The sequence below is a fragment of the Mercenaria mercenaria genome, chromosome 11, assembly GCF_021730395.1.
Source record: "Mercenaria mercenaria strain notata chromosome 11, MADL_Memer_1, whole genome shotgun sequence".
NCBI classification, from domain to species: Eukaryota; Metazoa; Mollusca; class Bivalvia; order Venerida; family Veneridae; genus Mercenaria; species Mercenaria mercenaria.
This window is the reverse complement of record NC_069371.1, coordinates 79,132,629-79,151,453: the sequence shown is the minus strand read 5'-3', so window position 1 is coordinate 79,151,453 and position 18,825 is coordinate 79,132,629. Positions and strand designations below refer to the sequence as shown.

The window sequence follows — 18,825 nt, the reverse complement described above, 5'->3', positions numbered from 1 at the left end:
CAGCTTCATTTATGATTTGATTTTAACCAAACTTGCACACAACTTGTATCACCACAAGGTCTTGGTTCCTTTCTTGAACTGGCCAACTTCCATCATGGGTTCCAGAGTTATGGCCCCTTAAAGGTCCAAAATTGGCTATTTTGGCGTTTGCAGCCATATAGAGACTTCATTTATGGTTTTATTTGATACAAACTTCCAAAATATCTTCAACAACAATAAATCTTAGATTCCATGACAAATCAGAACCAATCGTAGGTTCCAGAGTTATTTTATATCTGATTACCTCCCCTGATTGTAATCAAAATGGATTTATATCAGTAAGTACTTATAGGACTTATTTGAAATTTCATTATTGTCATTATTTGAACTGAGACAATCAGGGTAGTTAACTATGGCCTGATTTTATGTCAAATTACCTCCCTTTATTTCAAATTAAAATGGGTTTATCTCTGTAACTAATGAAGATACTGATCTGAAATTTCAATTATGTCAACAGATTTATTTGGCAGAGCCTTCTTTTGTTCACTTACAGTATTTTTTTTTAATTACTTCCCTTTTACTTTACTATAAATAGCTTATTTTTAGTAACTTTTTTATTATTGGCCGTAGGGAAAAACCGAGACCACCTTTCTGTGGTACAACATGGATGGTACCTCCAATTTTTAGGTTCATTTTGACATATCTGTACCTTGTAAAAATTGTTTTTTCTTTTTGGTTAAATTTCTTCCCTTTGTTGTTCCTGTCCTTTGGACTTAAATATTTTTATTGAGGACCGTCTTGTCCTCAAGTGCAATGATAACAGGTGAGCGATATAGGGCCATCATGGCCCTCTTGTTAGTTATATGTTTTGGGAAGAAATAAAACTCTGTTTGAAATTTTATACTATCTCTGAAAACAGTTTTAAAATTGGAAGACTTGAAGTGTTTTGGAGTGCATTTTGATGTAAACAAATTTTTTAAAAAGTTTATATTCTCTGCCTGCAAAGTAATGTTTGTCGCACTTTTCAAGGTTATTAAGATTGTTCATTTTCATCCCTTTAAGGCACATTCAAGAAATATGTTTATTAAATGTAAGAAAACATAACAGATTGTTAAAGGAAGACTTGCATTATCAGTATAATGTCCAGAGAACCTAACCTATTTACGGAGATTTTTTACTACAGTAAATAATTTTGACATATGAGCAGCACCATCAGAACACCAACATAGTGCATTTGCGACCAGCATGGATCCAGACCAGCCTGCACATCCATGCAGTCTGGTCAGGATCCATGCTGTTCGCTTTCAAAGCCTATTGCAATTAGAGAAACCGTTAGCGAACAGCTTGGATCGTGACCAGACTGCATGGATGCGCAGGCTGGTCTGGATCCATGTTGGTCACAAATGCACTATGTTGGTTTTCTCATGGTTCGGCTCAAATATATTCGTTTTAAATAAAAAATCACCTACATAGAATGTGTAAGGTTGGGGAAAAAGAAAGGTTGTCCTTTATTCCTGCAGTACTGACCAAAAAGATGTGTCTGTTGAAGACTATGTTTGTTAGTTTTACTGAGGATCATTTTATTAGTAGAAACATTATCAGAAATGTTCCAGTTTTAATGTGTTTGTGTATGTAGGGCTAGACAGTGTTTAAATGCCAGCCTGCTAGTGTTGTGTACGTATATGTAATTTTACATAACCTTTCCCATCTTAAATAAAGCGCTGTATTATAGACAAAAGTATAAAATTTCTCATTGTTCTAATATTGGACTTACATGCCTATTTGTCTTGCTTATGAGGTATTATTTAGAACTGGTGTTAAGGGGTCATGTTCTCTTTGATGATTTGACTTAAGCTGGGGCCTCCTTGGCCGAGTGGTTAAGGTCGCTGACTTCAAATCTCTTGCCCCGCATCAATGTTGGTTTGAGCCTTATTAGGGGTTTTGAATTCTTCATGTGAGGAAGCCATCCAGTTGGCTTATGGAAGGTCAGTGGTTCTACCCAGGTGCCCGCTCATGATGAAATAATGCACGGAGGGGCACCAGGGGTCTTCCTCCACCATCAAAGCTTGAAAGTCGCCAAATGACCTATAATTGTGTCTGTGCGACATTAAACCCAATAAAAAAAAAAATCAACAACAAAAAATTGACTTTAAGCCATGTATAATATTATATGTACAAAGTCTTTCATTCCCTGTCTCGGTTTCTTGACGAGGTTGCCACTTATTTGAAAATAGATCAAAATGTAATGGTTAAGAATTCCGTGAATGTTATAGGACTAACTGACAATTTGTGAATGGAATTAGGCATATCAAGTTCCATTCTGTCAAAAAACAGCTTGTATCAATATATTTCTGCTAACTTCCATATGCAGGCTTGCCCAAGAGGTATAAGTAGCAGTGGTGTACTGAAATTGTCTCCTTGCCGAAGCTCCTGTCTAGCCTCATCTCTCCACCATAGCTACTGTCTGGCCTGTATTATATATATATACTCATCTGTTCCTTTTATCATGGCTTCAGCTAGAATAAACACATTGTGTAGTGTTAACCTTGAGCCTGCTAAATTTCTAAAATGGACTGGTCCATCATTCAGTTTGGGCTTTACCATTTATCATTTGAAGGGGTGTTCACTGAAAATTTACTGACTGAATAGCGACCAGTGCAGACCATGAACTTGGTCGCAAAGGCAGAATAATTTGCCGGCAACAGGCTAAAGGTTAAGCATACGTAGAAAAGATTTAAATATTTAAAAATTAAAGGAGAGATAGCAGGCATTTTTCACAAGTCATGTTTTTTTTGTTTCCCAAAATCTTTGTATTTGCAAAAAGATGTTGAAAAAACCTCTTTACAAAAACACCCATAGATAAATATATATTGAATTCTCTGTCCCCCATATCTCTGCCATCTATTTATTCCAATATATACCTTACTGAAAATGGCTTATAAAGGCTATTGTCCTTTAAGCCCATAATTTGATGTAATGTGTGACATGATTTCATTGCTTTTCTGTCTTTTGTCTCTGAATTGTAGTACACACCATCCCATTTTTATGAAATTTGCTAAATAATTAAACACAGTAAACAAAGTTTAATAAAATTAGTATGTGTACATAATGCCAAAGCAAATGCAATTTCATATAGTTTACTTCACTCTGTTTGGTGATACTTAAAGAGTTATTGCCCTTGATTTCATTGGCTGAGGCGAGTATTATCATTTAACAGTATGAAATCTTAACTCTAAGAACTGAAACATGTATCTACCGGTAACATAAAATATTTGAAAAGTTGAGTTTTAATTGTGTCACCTATATATAAGATAGGACTGTTGCTAAGACAATGAAATAAGTTTATATTGTTTTGTATTTGAAAGGCTGAGATGTTGCTTGGATTATTATATCATCATTTTTACATGATGGCCAAGCAAGATTGTTTGGAGATTATGTTTTACTGCTTGCAATATTTTGTATGAAACTTTTCATTTTTTCAGGCTTGATCAAGGAAGACAACCCTTACACAAGATTTGATGACAATTAAACATGTGATTTAACATCAGAGATGCACATATAACAACGATGTGGAGCTCTTGTACAGTGAAAGAACTATCTCCTGAAATGTTTTATAAATTACGTCAAAGATATTTAAAAATTTAGATTGGAGGACTTGATTATAACTTGAACAATGTTCAGTTTGTTAGGCTTTTTGAAAGCAGAAATAACAGAATATATGTTTATCTATTCAAAATATTATATCTTAATATGCCTAACATACTCGGGATAACTTACAGCTTATGAATAAAAAATCTCTAATGAAAATTGATTAATACATTTTGGTTTAAATTGGGTTTTTGAGTTTGGTTTTAAATTATTGTGCATTTAATTTGATAGTGAAATTTTGGGTGAATCATGTCTTAATACTGGTGTAAATATAACTATATATATTCCTTGTTGTTATTGTTTATTTCATCATGTATGTTTTTTGTGATTTTGTGTTTATTTCATCTTGTTGTATGATTTTGTTTTTTCATTTCATTACTTTTCAGCTTTACTAAATTTATTGATTAATTTTTGACGTTGATTTATGTAACCATATTTTGATAGTTCTCTAGATAGTCTTATCCAAAATAAATTCATTTATTCCCAATATTTTAAAGGCACTGGCCTCCAGATTGTTCGACAACAAAAAAAGGAGATTTTTTTTAGATATCTGGAAATTAATGCTATATTTCTTAAGAATGCTTTGAAACTTAATTACTGACAGACTATATGTTAGAATTAGTTGTTTTTTTACTACTTTTTACAATGAAAATCGAAAAGCGTTTGTAATGCTTTACTCGAAGTAAACTGTCTCGATTATAAATATCTATATTTAAGCGAATTAATCACTAAATCCGCCATAGTGCTATTGGTAATGACAGTGGAAAACTTTTGTTATTGCTGCGGCGGTCCGGGTTCGATTCCTGACGCGGTCATCTTTTTTTTCCTGATTTGGCATTTTTAGCTCATCTGATTTTTTGAAAAAAAATGATGAGTTATTGTCATCACTTGAGCGGTTGTCGGCGTCGGCGTCGGCGTCTGCGTCGGCGTTGCCTGGTTAAGTTTTATGTTTAGGTCAGCTTTTCTCCTAAACTATCAAAGCTATTGCTTTGAAACTTGGAATACTTGTTCACCATCATAAGCTGACCCTGTATAGCAAGAAACATAACTCCATCTTGCTTTTTGCAAGATTTATGGCCCCTTTTGTACTTAGAAAATATCAGATTTCTTGGTTAAGTTTTATGTTTAGGTCAACTTTTCTCCTAAACTATCAAAGCTATTGCTTTGAAACTTGGAATACTTGTTCACCATCATAAGCTGACCCTGTACATCAAGAAACATAACTCCATCTTGCTTTTTGCAAGATTTATTGCCCCTTTTGGACTTAGAAAATCAGTTTTCTTGGTTAAGTTTTATGTTTAGGTCAGCTTTTATCCTAAACTATCAAAGCTATTGCTTTAAAACTTGCAACACTTGTTCACCATCATAAGTTGACCCTGTACAGCAAGAAACATAACTCCGTCCTGCTTTTTGCAAGATTTATGGCCCCTTTTGGACTTAGAAAATATCAGATTTCTTGGTTAAGTTTTATGTTTAGGTCAACTTTTTCTCTTAAACTATCAAAGCTATTGCTTTGAAACTTGCAACACTTGTTCACCATCATAAGCTGACCCTGTACAGCAAGCAACATAACTCCATCCTGCTTTTTGCAATAATTATTGCCCCTTTTGGACTTAGAAAATCATTTTCTTGGTTGAGTATTATGTTTAAGTCAACTTTTCTCATAAACTATCAAAGCTATTGCTTTAAAACTTGCAACAGTTTTTCATCATCATAAGTGGACACTGTACATCAAGAAACATAACTCTATCCTGCTTTTTGCAAGAATGATGGCCCTTTTTAGACTTAGAAAATCATGGGTAGGACAATATTTCTATTACACTAAAAAAAATCAGATGAGCGTCAGCACCCGCAAGGCGGTGCTCTTGTTAAAATAGTGACCAAACTTCAATTTGAAAGAAAGATAATTTTTTAGCCAAAATCTGGAGGTAAGTGCCTTTAAGTCAGTCACAGAACACATTTTCCTTTTATATGATTTAAAAGATAATATCTTACTTGATTTTCATTTCGTCAAGAAGAAAGACAAAAACTGACTTAGGTTGAGTTTTGATATTGTGCAACAGGTTTAGTTTGTGTATTTTGTCATTTTTGATTTGCAGATCTATGTAGTTGAAGTGTTGGGTTTTAAAGTTTCAGAAAAGTGTAATTGATAGCGTAATTTAGATATAATTGTTTTGTAATACATCATTATGTGAATTTTGTTTCATCATTATTTTGGCTTGCATTGTCATTTAGAAACTCTGATAGGAGATAACATTTTGTCTGATTCATTTTTATGTAGGTCAAACATTCCATAGTTTAAAGCATTTTTCTGTCACATTTTCAGATTTCAGATTTTTTTTTCTCACAAATCTCTTGGATCTAATATATAAATCAAAATTTGATAAACAGAACAAAATTGCTGAATAACTGGCATAGTTCACCCGGCACCTTGGTTTGACCCATTCTACGGACTGATATTTATTTGATTCTCAGAATGCTGGAAATAAAGACATCACTTACCATATTTTTTCTGGATGTCTTGACGAAAAGATTTACTAATTGGACTGCTGAATAACATGATGTTAATTCTTTGAAGTTCTGTTTAATTGAACCTTTTTGCATGTAAATGTACACATATCAACACCTGAATAAGTGACTATTTTGTCTGTTTGTTACTTATGCAGTCTGGTGCTGACTAACATTTAACTGTTGTAGGCAAGAGAGGAAGGGATGTAAACACGTAGTATTTTCTGCAGTCTTGTGCATTTGAAAGTTATTGAATGATATTTAAGATAAAATACTTTATATTCAATATGGAGGCTTTTCATTTTTAAGAAAATAAATTATGATAGTAATGCTTGTATTTTTATACCTAATATTGTTCTGTATCTGTGATAAAAAAATCTGCAGTTTTTCTGTAAAGAACCTGTTTAAAAGTGTTTTTGAATGTTCACATTTGTTGGCATGTACACAATAGCATGTATTTATATCAAGATAGCATACATCTGTCACAAAATAGTATACATTTTTTAACACTTTTTACAAAAAAAAAAAAAGAGTTACATTTGCATAATGCTTTATATTGTACTTGCTTAACTTTCTATAAAAATGTTTGCCTAATTTTGCAAAAACAAAAAAAAAGTAGAATGATATTTGGCCTGTACTTTTGAAAGTGAGATTTGATGAACCGAGTTCATATTCGAACATCAGAATAGTTTTCTCTCTTTTCATAAGATTTTAAAGAAAATCAAAATGTTTTGTGGGAAAAAAAAATCAATTTTTAATCCAGATTTACAAAAAAAAAATCGGATTTGTCTACAATATTGTATTTTTTTTTTATCCATTGCTTGAATTGTAACTATGTTTCAGATTGTTGAGTGGCCACAAGTGACTTTGTGGTATTTGTGTCGTGCAATTCAGAATATTTTTGTGTATCTCATGCATATGTGTAGTGTATGTGTCCCATTGTTTTGCAAAAAAAATCAGCATAATTTTAATATATTCAGTCAAAGTTCATTACTTAATGGCCTCATGGGAAATCATATACATATAAAGAATACCCAAAGGTTGGATATAATCATTTAAGAAGAATAACACGACCAAAAAAATCAATAGCACATTTGGTTTGATTGAGTCTGTTCATGAGAGGTAAATATTTTTGTACATTCCTTGAGTTTACACAGCACTGATTTGTACTTAACACAGCTCTGGTTCTAGACACAACATAGCTTGGTACTAAACACAGCACTGTTTGGTGCTAATCTGATTGGTACTTAAGACAGCACTAATTGGTACTTAACAGGCCAAAACAATCACCGCTTATAGTCATTTGATTTTTTAATCAAATCAAATTCACAAATGTCATGAATTTTCACAGCAATTATCAGAATGTATCTACTAAGATGACAGCAGAAATTGTTTTCTCTAATTTTAAAAAATATTTTAGACTGGTTGACCTTATTAACATAGAGAAGAAGATGGATACCAGTCTGCATAAGGCCAGTCTAAGAAATATCTTTGTTTTCTCTTCTGCAACCCATGCCATTAATGGCTGGGTTGGTAAGTGGGGAATTTTTTATGCCATTTTTTCACTGATACATTTTTAATTAGCAAACATTTAGTATATAGTGATGTAGAGCTAAGCTTTTAACCTGCATCCATGTTTATCAACTTTTTCAGCCATTAACAGCTAGATGTAAGTCAGGTCTATCATCTGTATCATTAGTTTGATTTGAAAGCAACAAAATAAAGTGATGGGTACCCTTCTTACGTACTAGAAAATTAGATTGATTTTATATTTTTGATAAAATATTTTTGATAGCGGCAATTGTTGTGGGTAGGTAGAGGGATAGGAAACAAGTGCTATTTTATTTAAGGTCACAACAGTTACAACAGTGTACATACAACTTAAAATCCAATAGGGATGTCAAAAGGCCTTGACTGAAATCTGGTTCAACCCACAGACAACTATTGAAAGACGAATGAAAGTTATCACAAAAATAGAAGAAATGACAAATCGGTAGAAAGGTTTTTTTGTTGATATACACAAGCTTTTTGGAATTAACATATCTTTTCATATGACAGCGTATAGATCATTTGTGTATGTATGAATAGAACTTCATTAACTCATTGTCTTCATTAACAATATACCAGTGATTTTTCTCACATTGATAAATAAAAAATAGTTTGATAATCACTTCGTTGTCCTCTTTCCTGGAATTCTTAAAACGAGCCGGCTTTACCTGAGTACAATGTTTTTAGTTCACCTGAACAAGACTATGGTGAGGTATAATGATTGGTCTTCATGTATCATGTGATGTTCTATTATTTGTTGAATCAGAGCCATTGCTTCAAACAACACCTTCCTTTTGACCTCTGGGCTTATTTCTTTCAAACTTGTAGAGTCAACACAGAGGTCCAGTGGTAACACTGTCTGACTGCAAAGCCAGAGGTTTTTTATTTGAGCATCAGCTCCTGCAACTAAAGAAACAGGGAAGCTTCTGGAATCAGAGGGTCTTCTAACTGCCTCGATAGCCTAGTGGTAGAGCATCTGCTTCGAGTCGGGAGGTCGTGGGTTCGATCATACCAAAGACGTGAAAAATGGTACCAGTAGCCCCCTTGCTTGGCGCTCAGCTTAAAAAAGGGAAACTTGCCTCTTCTCTCATACCCTCGTGGTGATGGATTCCATCAGGAATGAGGTGTTGAGAGTGATTTATATATTAAGTTGTAGAACTTGCCTCACAATCGACCTAAAATAAATTATTTATAAACCATGAAGAGGGTCTTCTGTATCTTGCACTATCATCCATCTTAACCTTTAGCCTGCTGGTGGCAAGTGATTCTGCCTTTGCGACCAGTGCAGACCAAGATCGTGGTCTGCATTGTTCGCCATTCAGTCAGTATCTTTTTTGTAAGCACCCCTTTTAATTGTACTGTCCAAATTGAAAGATGGACAAGTTCATTATAGAAATTCAGTAGGGTAAGGGTTAAATTACAAATTCTGGAGGAATCGCCCTTATGGATTACAGGTGGTGAATATAAATAAATTTAAATACAAACAAACGTTGAAATTTCTTAGAAATTAATATTACATGACAATCTAAAAAAATACTGAAACTAAATGAAGCTGGGCCCTGCATTTCTGGTTGCCTTGGCACTAAAATGAAAACCCATCTAATATCTCCATAGAAGCTCGGAATAATTTCACTGATACTATCACTGTGATCATGTAGTTTAACATAGCTTAATGCTACTTTACACATAGAAATTAAGGACCACTTTTCCATATAATACATAACTGCCGGTACAATGAAGCAGTAATTGCACGAGGTCACAATGGAAAGCAAGATGTTTTAGTTAATCAAGGCTTTGAGTGTCCCAAACCCAGAAAATGAATGGAAAGTGGACGAGGACGGGTGCCTGTGCCATTATTGTTCTAGTAAACCATTTTTCACTGTTCTACAGAAAACTTAGTCTCAAAAAGTGGTCAGAAATAGATACGATTCTACAGAGGCAATCTTTGAGAAAGCCGCTATCATGCCAGCAAAGGGCTATTTGATCCCTAAAATATGGCAGCTTAAGGGACCAGTTTTCCCTATATAACCTTTAGCCTGCTAAATTTCTAAAGTGGACTAGTCTGTCACTCAATTTGGGCAGTACCATTTATCATTCAAAGGGGTGTTCAATGAAAATTTACTGACTGAAAAACCAACAGTGCAGACCATGATCAGCCTGCTGATCTTGGTAGGCACTGGTCACAAAGGCAAAAACACTTAACGCCAGCAGGCTAAAGGATAACTACTAAAATGAAAAACTGAAAAGCTTTGCAATTGTTATCCAATTGGCCACAATTTTTACCCATTGAACTAAAGTTTAACAACAAGAAACCTAAATGGAATATAAGAAAAGTAAGTGCAAGTTTTATCAGGTCACCATCCTTGTGAGGTGGTGCATCCTGGTTTTTATCAACATGAAGGAATGGTCAGAGACTTTATTGAGATTTAAACTTTGACATAATCTAAATATGCTTTAAGGATTGTAAATACAGGTCCTGTTTAAAATTTGAATTTGAAGTGGAGTGGACTTGAAAGATAGGTTATTGCAATAAGATTTTAAATACAGCTTTTTGTGAAGTAATCTTTGAAAAAATTTAATGTGTGTAGAGTTCTTTATAATTGCTGCCCGTAGCCCATATAGGCGGCACCTCCATAAGACTAGCTTTAATGTTTGGTTAGAGAAAAATGAAAGATACAGATGAACCTTCAGTTTCAGAAGCTTCCCTGGTTCTTTAGCATGCCAGGTGTAAAGCACTCATACACGGGACTTTTATCCAAATATTAGTTACTGTAAAAGCAGAAATTTTCGCGAGGGTTTAAATTTTAAAAATCGCGAAAATTAATCCTCGCATAAATATTCACCATTAGTATAATAAAATTCAGTTATGTTACAATGTTTTACAATTTCGAGCATATTACACCTTGCGAACATTCTCAAAATTTTAAATTCGTGAAATTTTGAACCTGTGAAAATATGTGCTTTTACAGTACTTTAACTGGAGGAGCCGGGCTTTGAACTCAGACCTAACCACTGGACCACTGGAGCCGGGCTTTGAACTCAGACCTAACCACTGGACCACTGGAGGAGCCGGGCTTTGAACTCAGACCTAACCACTGGACCACTGGAGGAGCCGGGCTTTGAACTCAGACCTAACCACTGGACCACTGGAGGAGCCGGGCTTTGAACTCAGACCTAACCACTGGACCATTTATGTTAGTTCTGATATTGTTTAATATTTCATGTAAGCATTATTTAACTCTTACCCTGTTTTTCTATAATGAACTTGTCCATCTTTTAATTTGGACAGCTAACTGTTAAAAGGGGTGCTTACCAAAACGATACTGACTGAATAGTGAACAGTGCAGATCATGATCTACACTGGTCACAAAGGCAGACTCAATCATGTCCAGCATGATAAGGGTTAAAGTGTTCCACTACTTGTAATTCCATCTTTCTGAATTACCTTTTTGCTAAAAGAAAAATGGGGAGAGGGGATTACAAAAATGTACTCGATCATTAATGTAAGTGAATATTAATTTGATGTAATAAGAACAGTGCTGAAGGTGGCTTGCCTGTTATAAACTAGGGCTATTTATGGTATTATGAGAGTCAGATCATGTTTTCTATACCATTTAAACTTCATATGACAATTTATAAGCTTTAATTGGCAAATAAAGGTAATTTAAGTGCCTTGGTGCTCTAAATATAACATTTGAATTACCAATAACCATAAATTACCATAAATAAACATTTCTATAATTAGTGTTCTCCTTCCATAGCATTCAATATCGTGACCGAGTTATCTACTTTTTTCCCCGCCAAAATGGTATATGCAGGAACAAGAGTCTAGGTCATTATTGCAAAAGATAATATTCTTTACTTAGATTGTTGAATTTAAAATATCTAGCCCTAGATAAGGTGTGTCTGAAATTTGGAAAGTTGGTGAACTTGCTTCGAGTTCTGAAGGCAGCTTGATAATTATGGCAAAATGTCTCACTGGTTTCAGCAAAATCGTTAAGATATCTGATCGACACATGTATTTATACCGGTTGGAAACCAGTTTCTAGATAAAAAAAAAAATTAAAAATGTTTTTCTTTCTTTATTGTTTTAGACATCATTTGACAAATTGAAACTTACACCAAATAAAGTTCAGCTCCTGCTTCAAAATGAAAAATATCACCCCTCCGGCTTAGTGATGTAAAATTTAGTTTTCCTAGGGCTACAGTGTGGTCATAACAAGTGGTAAATTTCTCTGTAGGATTAACCAGTATCCGTTCAAATATTTAGATGATGAATGACAATTTTGTTTTGAAGGATAAAGAGTCCTATGTGGTTCTGGGACGATCTGTGTATGAAAAGAATTGGAACCACTGCCTTACCCTTGCATGATCGTAAGAGGCGACTAATAGGGTCTTAACACTTGGTTTTGCTGTAACTCTGTGATTCCAGCAGGTAGGCAAATTTTGATTCCATACCTCATGTTTTTATTTAGTTGTAAATGACATGTGAAACCAAAATTTATAGTCCTGTTTGGCGCCATATAAGCTATACTGTGTTGGTGCGCCGTTAAACCCAAATAAATAAATAAATTGAAGGATAAAGAATAGTGACTAATATATTTTTATGCTTGACTCTTTTTGTCCTTCCATCAATATAAATTATGTTGGGCACCAAATGCCAAACTTTGAGAAAAATGTGCAGCCAGACCGGGACTCGAATCCGGGGCCTCAGAATACCATTCCAATGCTCTACTACACACTTTCTTTCCATTTTAATGTTCAAGTTCTATGCCATGACATATATAAATGGTAACTCAACTGTCGAAAACACCAATGGTAGCAGCAGAAGCCAGCTCCCTATAACTTGAAATTTGCCTTGCCCCAATTAATACTTGATAATTCAAATAGATATTGCATTAAAATAGAAGAAAAAAAGAGCTATTGAAAGACAGCCAATGCTCGACTATTCTAATTGTTGTCCCAGAAGCAGGAAATTTTATTACCTTAAATATTAAAATATCTATAGAGTTTCAATCCAGTATCTGCATTAGTTTTGGAGATAGTCACTTGCATGCAAAACTTTAACCAGAAGTTTTAAGTTCAGAAGGGGACATAATTTTGCAAAATACATGTCAGAGTTATGGGACTTAATGCTATGACCTAGTTTTATAAACTCAAAGAAATGTGTGAATTCAATTCAATATTTGCATTAGTTTTTGAGATAGTAACTCGCATGCAAAACTTTAACCAGGATTTTCTAAGTCCAAAAGGGGGCATAATTTGGCTATAATGCATGTCAAAGTTATGGGACTTGTGACAGTGTCTAGAAAAAGAAACAAGAGCTGTCACAGGAGACAGCGTGCTCGACTATTTCGATGCTGGATAGTGAAACTGGGCACATCTGAGGAAGCTGGAGCTGTAACTAGAATGTTTAATGACTCCTATAAGAATGAAGATATTGGACAATAGCTTGAGTCTGTCAGAGATAAAGAACATTAAATAAGAATAGTTCTAAGCAAAAAGGGGGATAATTCATGAAATATTGGTGCAAGAGTGATTTTGCACCTTGTGTCATATGATGTGGGTGTAGATGTGGAATAACAACTTCAAGTTTGAATCAAATCCATTTAGTAATAACTGAGAAATTGTGAAAATGCATCAAAATTATTTTGTTTGTTTGTTTTGGGTTTAACGCCGTTTTTCAACAGTATTTCAGTCATGTAACGGCGGGCAGTTAACCTAACCAGTGTTCCTGGATTCTGTACCAGTACAAATCTGTTCTCCACAAGTAACTGCCAACTTCCCCACATGAATCAGAGGTGGAGGACTAATGATTTCAGACACAATGTCGTTTATTGGTACCAGAGTTATTGATCTTGTGTCATATGATGTGGGTGATAAGGTGGAACAACTATTTTAAGTTTGAATCAAATCCATTTAATAATAACTGAGATAGAGTGAAAGTGCATCAAAACTTAAACCTGAAATTCTAAGTAAAAAGGGGGGATAAATCATGAAATATTGGTGCCAAAGTTATGGCGCTTGTGTCATATGATGAGAGTGATGATGTTGAATAACTATTTTAAGTTTATATTAAATCCATATGGTAATAACTGAGATATGAGTGAAAGTGTATGAAAACTTAAACCTGAAATTCTAAGTAAAAGGGGGCATAATTCATGAATTATTGGTACCAGAGTTATGGACCTTGTGTCATGTGATGTGGGTGATAAGGTGGAACAACTATTTTAAGTTTGAATCAAATCCATTTAGTAATAACTGAGATATAGTGAAAATGCATCAAAATTAACCCAAAATTCTAAGTAAAAGGGGGCATAACTCATGAAATATTGGTACCAGAGTTATGGACCTTAAGTCATATGATGTGGGTGATAAGGTGGAACAAATATTTTCAGTTTGAATCATATCCATTTAGTGATAACTGAGATAACAACTATTTTAAGTTTGAATCAAATCCATTTAGTTATAACTGAGATAGAGTGAAAGTGCATGAAAACTTAAACCTGACATTCTAAGTAAAAAGGGGGATAATCATGAAATACTGGTGCAAGAATGATAGCACTTGTGTCATATGATGAGAGTAATGATGTTGAATAACTATTTTAAGTTTGAATAAAATTCATTTGGTAATAACTGAGATAAGAGTGAAAGTGCATGAAAATGTTAACCTGAAATTCTAAGTAAAAGGGGGCATAATTCATGAAATATTGGCACCAGAGTTATGAACTTTGTGTCATATGATGTGGGTGATAAGGTGGAATGTTCAACTAATTTAAGTTTGAATCAAATCCATTTAGTAATAACTGAGACAGAGTGAAAGTGCATCAAAACTTTAACCTAAATTCTAAGTAAATAGGGGTGATAATTCATGAAATATTGGTGTGAGAGTTATGGTCCTTGTGCCGTATGATGAGGGTGATGATGAGGAATAATTTTTTTAAGTTTGAAACAAATCCATCAAGTAATTACAGAGATAAAGTGAAAGTGTATCAAAACTTTAACCAAGTGCGGACGCGGAAGGACGCCGACGCCGGGTCGAGTAGGACAGCTCTCTATACTTCGTATAGTCAAGCTAAAAATAAGTTTCAAAGCTATTTGCTTTTAAATAACAGCTATATGTACTTGAATGCAAAACTTTAACCAGGTTTTTCTAGGTCCAAAAGGGGGTATAATTTGGCCAAAATCCATGTCAGAGTTAGGGACTGCTGCTATCACCTAGTTTTCTTAACTTGAAGACACATGAGAAGTTCAAATTCAATAGCTCCATTAATTTTGGAGAAACTTGCATGCAAAACTTTAACCAGGGTTTTGAAGTCCAAAAGGTGGCGTAATTTGGCCGAAATACATGTCAGAGTTATGGGACTTGACCCAGTGAGGTTGATAATTGGCCTTGAAAAAGAAAAAATAAGTTTCAAAGCTATATGCCTAAAACTTTAACCAAGGTGCGACACCGATAGTTGAAATAAAAATGTTGGGTCAGCTTATGTAATACCCACATTTCTTTGGCAAGTTAAAATTATTGCGCATGAGTAATGCCATGTATAGTGCATATTTTCTGACCTGGCTGAGATATTTATAGAAAGGTCATAAATGGGCCATTCTATCATTTAGTTTAGGGTAATCGGCTACATCATTAGATTTAGTTTCATTCCGTACGAATAAATCCGATATGCACCAAGTTACCTATTGATTTTAATGCTACAGCCTATGCTAAAAATATCTCCGCCAGGTCAGAAAATATGCACTATACATGTCCTATTGCTATGGAAGATTATTTTGTAAACAAAAATGCTGTTTTCAAGGACAGATAACTCTTTCAATACTGGTGACCTATGACTTTTAATGCATATCTTTGTTTCTTAGGCGATTGTCCTTCAATATCCAGTTTGAAGAAATTCTATTAATGGGAAAAATCTAGCGTACATCTTTAAGCTAGTTTTATAAATAATGCTGAAATAAAGCATGTTTATTTTACTTGTCCAGAAACTGGTCCTGTTGTGGATCTGTCTCTAAGCCAGTACTATCTATTATGTTGATTAGGGAAAAAAAACATTTGGGTAATGACCTTGTGAGAACTGTAATTTTTACAAAATTTCAGTAAAGATATACATCAACATGTTTTTATTGAAGTTTTAAGAACAAAAAAATGCCTTGTCAAGGTCAAATGATACGTACAGTATGGGTAATTTTCTCTTCAGTGAGCAGTTATGCTTAGTTAAGTGTAAAAAGCATTTTGTTCAGCAATGTGTTAAAAGAATTTATTCAACTGTGACAAAATGAAACCTATAAATGAGTTTACTAAAAAAGGCCAATCTAAAAACATATTTAACAAAAGTCAAAATCAGTGACACTATTGAACTCCTATTAAACAGTTATTGCTGAATTTTCAACTTGTCTGATTTTTGAAAAAAATCTACGAGGTATTGTCATCACTTGATCGTTGGCATTTGTTAAAACTTGTTTAGGTCCACCTTTTCTAAAAAACTGTAAGGGCTACAGCTTTCAAACTTTGCACATCTGTTCATCATCATTAGGGGACTATGTAGGCCAAGAACCATAACTCTGATATGCATTTTGTCAAAATTACGGCCCTTTTTGTACTTAGAAAATTTGAGTTACTTGGTTAAAAATTGTTTAGGTCAACCTTTTCTCAAAAGCTATAAAAGGTAATGGTCTTGTTTATTATAGTGGTGCTCGAATCTTTGACCTCCCGATCCTGAGGCGGACGCCTTAACCACTAGGCCATGGTGACCGGTGTAAGAGCTACAGCTTTGAAACTTTGCACCGATTATCATTATGAGGTGACTATGTAGGCCAATAACCATAAATCTAACCTGCATTTTGTCAGATTTACCGCCCTTTTTGTACTTAGAAATTCTGTACTGTAACTCTTTCCTAACATACTGTCCAGCACTTGCAGACGACTGATGGCACCCTTAGGCTGTGCTCTTGTTAATATTTGTAGGGGACTTATTTTCAAGGATTTGTGTGGTTTTGTTCATTCACAAAATTTAATCCCAACAAACCCAGAAAAAAAATCCCACTTTTATTTTTAAAATTGAAAATACTAGAGATTTTATACATATGATGTAGCAATTTTTGCCAAAACTACCAGACTGCATGCCCACAGAATTAAATGATTGCACATTATATAATTTCAAAAGCATAAAGATGCATACAAAGTTTGAAACAGATTAGTTACCAGATTGTTCTAGTTTTGCTGTTTATTTAAATTTTGTGAGGCATTCTCAGGACATTTGCATCCAAATAGGTTTGTTACTTATTATTTATCGCATAGTGCGGCAATTTTCCTTTGATCTTTGCAGCATGTTATACATAGTAACACACATTATTACTACAAAACTGTGCTGATATCTTACAAAACTGTTGCGATATATATCAACACGGAAATCTCTATGGAGTTTCATAAGAAAAAAAGTGTTCCGATATATATCAGCACAGTAAAACTGTTCCGATATATATCGGAACACTTTTTCTCTATTGAGGTCCTATCAAGGGAGTATAATTTTTTCCTTTCAAAGAAAAGATGATTTTAGCTCCAATTTACAGTTCACAGAGAAAGAATTGTCACAAACACCTACATTTATAAAGTAAAAGAATAAATAAACTAGAATATTTCAAGAACTTGATAGTTATTGCCAAATTCAGAAATACATGAAATATATGAAATTCTGAGATTTCTCAAATGTTTCTTTTTCTTTGATTTTTTTTTACAAACAAAACAACAAGTTTTACAATATGTCTAGCCAATGAAATACAAATATTTAAAACCAATGCAGAAATTTGTTGGGTACTTTTATCTGGGGAACACATTTTCTAAAACAGAAGTTTTAGTGTTTCAGTCAGCGAGGCGCAGAAAGGGAATCAAAATAGTAAAAATAATAATAAACAAATTTAAATGAAAATAATATATAAATTTTAATGATAAACTATGCGATAAAACAGTTATAATATGTAGTGCTCGTGTGTTACCAGGATATATCAGAGCTAGGGGTACATCTCGTTATTTTTCTCTTCACATATCTGTCTCGGCCTACCGGCCTCGACGATATGTGCAGAGAAAAATACCCTTGATGTACCCCTAGCTCTGATATATCCTGGTAACACACTCTCACACATACTATAACTTTTACATCAATACCAAATCTGAACCAGTGCAGGCTTGTGAACTATTCTAATATGCTTGTTTATGTTAAAACACGCTTACGCTAGAATGACGTCATAAATAGTGTTAAAACACTCTTTTGCTATAAATTATTTCTAAATTATAATAATAAATTGCCTTAAACCAGTTCAGGTTTGTGAACTATTATATCTGATAGTACAAAATCACCCCGAACCAGTGCAGGCTTGTGAACTATTATAAAAAAAACTAAAACACACTCTCCCAGTGTTAATTAATTCACCCAGAACCATTTTGTACAAGTACAAATTTGAACTTGTAGTAGAGTGCAGTTATAGAATTTTCAAACAATAAATATTAAACTTTTATTTCAAGTGCAGATTTAATATCTATTATCTCCGTATTTGTTTAGCGAACTGAGAAGATTTTCATATCTTATGTAAAATAGCAATATAATGGCAAAACAGAAAGATATAATAGCAAAGGTTTTACAAGTTACTGTGAAATCATTAATATTTGTGGGGGACTAATTTTTGTGGATTTCATGGTTGAGTCAATCCACAAAATTTAATACCAACGAACAAGTAAAATTCCAATTCATTTTATGTTCAAACATTGAAATCCATGAATTCATATCCCCACGAAATTGCTGTTTTGACCAAAACCACAAAATTTCATGCCCACGAAATTAAATGATTTTACAGTACACAAATAAGTGACCTGTGCTATAATTTTTTTATCTAGAAGATCACTATATTTGTTTAGGTATCCACCACAAGAAAGCTAAAATGATCAATTTACAAAAACCTCATCTTACATTCTCATTTTCTGTTTCCGCCTCCTATTGTTTTTTTCAATATTTTTTACTTTCATCACTCGCTTGTTGACATCAGATTCTGTATTTTTCTTGTTATTGCAATTCATGGAAGTATGTGCAATTTTGTTCAAAAGAATTTATTACCCATAGTTTGCGTTATCTATCCTTGTATGGTTAA

At 33.8% G+C, this 18,825-nt stretch overlaps 1 protein-coding gene and 1 long non-coding RNA gene across 3 annotated transcripts in view; one reads left to right on the top strand and one right to left on the bottom strand.

Annotated features, from left to right (window-relative positions):
• The window catches only part of LOC123532527 (pituitary tumor-transforming gene 1 protein-interacting protein-like), an 18,599-nt gene extending 10,297 nt beyond the window's left edge, over positions 1–8,302 (top strand). The window contains exons 8-9 of one of the 2 annotated variants that reach the window (XM_045313985.2): positions 1,616–1,653; positions 3,462–8,302. In XM_045313985.2, the coding sequence (XP_045169920.2) occupies positions 1,616–1,632 (17 nt within the window). In that variant the 3' untranslated portion in view covers positions 1,633–1,653; positions 3,462–8,302. The remainder of the gene's footprint in view (positions 1–1,615; positions 1,654–3,461) is intronic. The other variant, XM_045313984.2, reaches the window with a different exon arrangement.
• LOC128546682 (uncharacterized) lies at positions 6,872–18,825 on the bottom strand. Its single transcript, XR_008366153.1, has 2 exons — positions 18,648–18,825; positions 6,872–8,858 (listed from the first exon to the last, which is right to left on the bottom strand). It is a non-coding gene; the product is annotated as an uncharacterized LOC128546682 (long non-coding RNA).